The sequence below is a fragment of the Orbilia oligospora genome (assembly GCF_000225545.1).
Source record: "Orbilia oligospora ATCC 24927 unplaced genomic scaffold scaffold00193, whole genome shotgun sequence".
In the NCBI taxonomy this organism is placed as follows: Eukaryota; Fungi; Ascomycota; class Orbiliomycetes; order Orbiliales; family Orbiliaceae; genus Orbilia; species Orbilia oligospora.
The window spans coordinates 266833-269354 of NW_011645750.1; the positions used below are offsets into that span (position 1 = coordinate 266833).

General features: G+C 47.3%; 1 protein-coding gene across 1 annotated transcript; it reads left to right on the forward strand.

Annotated features, from left to right (window-relative positions):
* Positions 1-317: 317 nt before the first annotated feature.
* AOL_s00193g74 (uncharacterized protein) lies at positions 318-2085 on the forward strand (the record flags this gene model as incomplete). Its single annotated transcript, XM_011128685.1, has 2 exons — positions 318-555; positions 773-2085. The coding sequence occupies 2 exons, from the start codon at positions 318-320 to the stop codon at positions 2083-2085; spliced, it is 1551 nt and encodes a 516-aa protein (XP_011126987.1).
* Between the last annotated feature and the right edge of the window lie 437 nt (positions 2086-2522).

Consider the following 2522-nt stretch of genomic DNA (forward strand, 5'->3'; position numbering starts at 1 on the left):
TATTGGGACTGCTTTTTCGTCTAAGGTCTTGTGGAAGTGTAGCGTGTGACACTTCCTCGTTGCTATCTTGATAGCATTTCCTTTATATAAAGCATCGCCGGTTGGGCCAAGCCAGCTTGGGCCTTGGACTAGTATTGGGTGTAGGCTCTTGGGCATATCTCGTTATATACGGCTGACGTCTACATAAAAGACGATCGGGCTGCTCCTCCTTCCTCTCATATTAATAGTAATTTCGTATTCATCTTCTCTTCTTTCATCATCATCTCCACCGTCTTCATCGCTCCCTTTTTTTCCGTTCTGATATTAAATCATTCATCATGAGCGACCATAATTCTATCCGCTACAGTTCGTCCATTTCGACGGCGCAGCATACCCTGAACTCGGTTCGGGCAGGCCTTCTCCCCCAAAAACCACACATCACCATCACCCTCAAGGGTGAACGGGAGGGCCAAACGATCCCCTACTCTTTCACCACCCGGGATACAATTGAAGGAGATGTCACAATCGTACCGCAGCACGATGTCCGATTCGATGACATTTACATCACTTTCGAAGGTATGTTTCTCGTCTATCGTATTAGAACCCTGGGGGTTTTCTTAGTCTACCCGTCGAATCCTCGCTACAGCTAGGCAGCAGTCTTTTACCCTGTCAGATTCCCACTTTTCTTTCCCAAAAAAAAAAAGTGTCTGCAGATGTCCCTACAACTTGGATCGACTGTTGTTTATTTTATGAAATAAGCATTTGGAAACTGATCTTGTTTTTTTTTTTTTAGGGAATGTTCGAGTATGGACCGAAAACACAGGTCCCACCATGGGCACCGCCAGGAGCGAGGTCCGTCGTGTGTTCCTCAAAATGAACCAGCCAGTCGATGAAAACATGTTACCTGTGCCACGAATTGCTCTCAAAGGCGTGCAATATACGTTCCCATTCAGCTTCGTTGTTCCTGATCAGCTTTTGGACAGCCATTGCGGTCACATCCTACAAAACGATGTCGTCCGTCAAGCTCACCTCCAGCTTCCTCCCACCATGGGGACAGGCAAGGCCATCAACCAAGACGGTAGCCTCGAGCTCGACGATGTCACTCCCGATATGGCCAAGATCCGATACGGTATCAAAGTTCGAGTGACTCGACGACGAGAAGTCGACGGCAAGCAAGCTGTCATTGCTGAAGACCAACGGTATCTCCACATCACTCCACACTATATCGAGGCTCCTCCACCGATGGATGATAATACATTCGTCTTGAAGAAGGAGAAGGAAGTCCGTAAGGGTCTCTTCAAGGGTAAGCTTGGCCGTCTGATTGTCCAAGCCGACCCACCTCGTCCAATGGAAAATAAATCGCACGACGCCAACCATCGAGCGAGCACCACTGCTACCCTAAATCTCACTTTCATTCCCACCGATGACTCTACCGAACCTCCAAAGCTCGGTAATGTTACCACGAAGCTCAAGTACCGGACCTTCTATTCTACCAAATCAATCAACATCATCCCTCAGCGGAAATCCCACCTAATCGACCCATATATGGGCCAATATCAGGAAACCATCACTCTTTCGTCCCGGGCCCTCAACGGCATCAAATGGCGTCGTGGTCGTATTGCAGACCCAGAGAACGACTCAACCTACGGTTCACGCCGAGGCTCTGATATGTCTGATAGTGGTAGCACCAATTCCTTCTCGAGCGAGTCTCCAAACCACTACTACGCCGAAATCCTCGTCCCAGTTTCTCAACCGCAAGAGAAGGCGCTCCCACCAACCTTCCAATCTTGCCATGTGGGCCGCCAGTATGAGCTCGATATCGGTCTATCAGTAGACATCAGTTCACGACTAAAGAGTTCTTTCAACCTCAAGTTGCCACTGCAGGTAACGTCGTCTGGTGCATACAACCTCTCAGCACAGTTGGAAGCAGAGGAACTCCCTGCCTTTGAAGAGTTCTTCACTCCTCGGTCCATCGCCCCTCCGGCTGGAATGCGACTATCAAGTTTTGCAGAAGAAGCAGGACAGCTACCTGCTCACATGATGTCGAACAACGCCAACATGGCACCACCACCGGGGTACGGGGTTCGGATGTTGAACGCCACATAGACACGATAAGCGTCTAACATATCATTTGTTCGTTTGTTTTCTAGGTTCTTTTCATAAGTTGTTTATTTCACATCAGGGTTTTTTTCTTCCTTTTTCTCTTAACTTTTGCGAGTTGGTGTTCTGGTTGGTGTTTATTTTGGGCTCTGGGAGGAGTGGATTCAGGATTGATACGATAACGATTTGATACCCTGAAAGCTCCTTGTCTCTTTCTCTCTTTTTCTCTTTCCTCATCGTTGATTTCATGCATCAATGCATCTTTTCATTGTATAACATGCACCTTGCACATCATTCCATTCAACATAATTTGGCTACGTCCCATAATCATGCCCTTTTCAACATAGCTTTTCGATTTTTTTAATAGTCTTTCGTGTACATGACGCGCACATTGGTCGAACAAATGGTTTCCTATTCCCTTTCTTCGCGAATTCACCATTTAA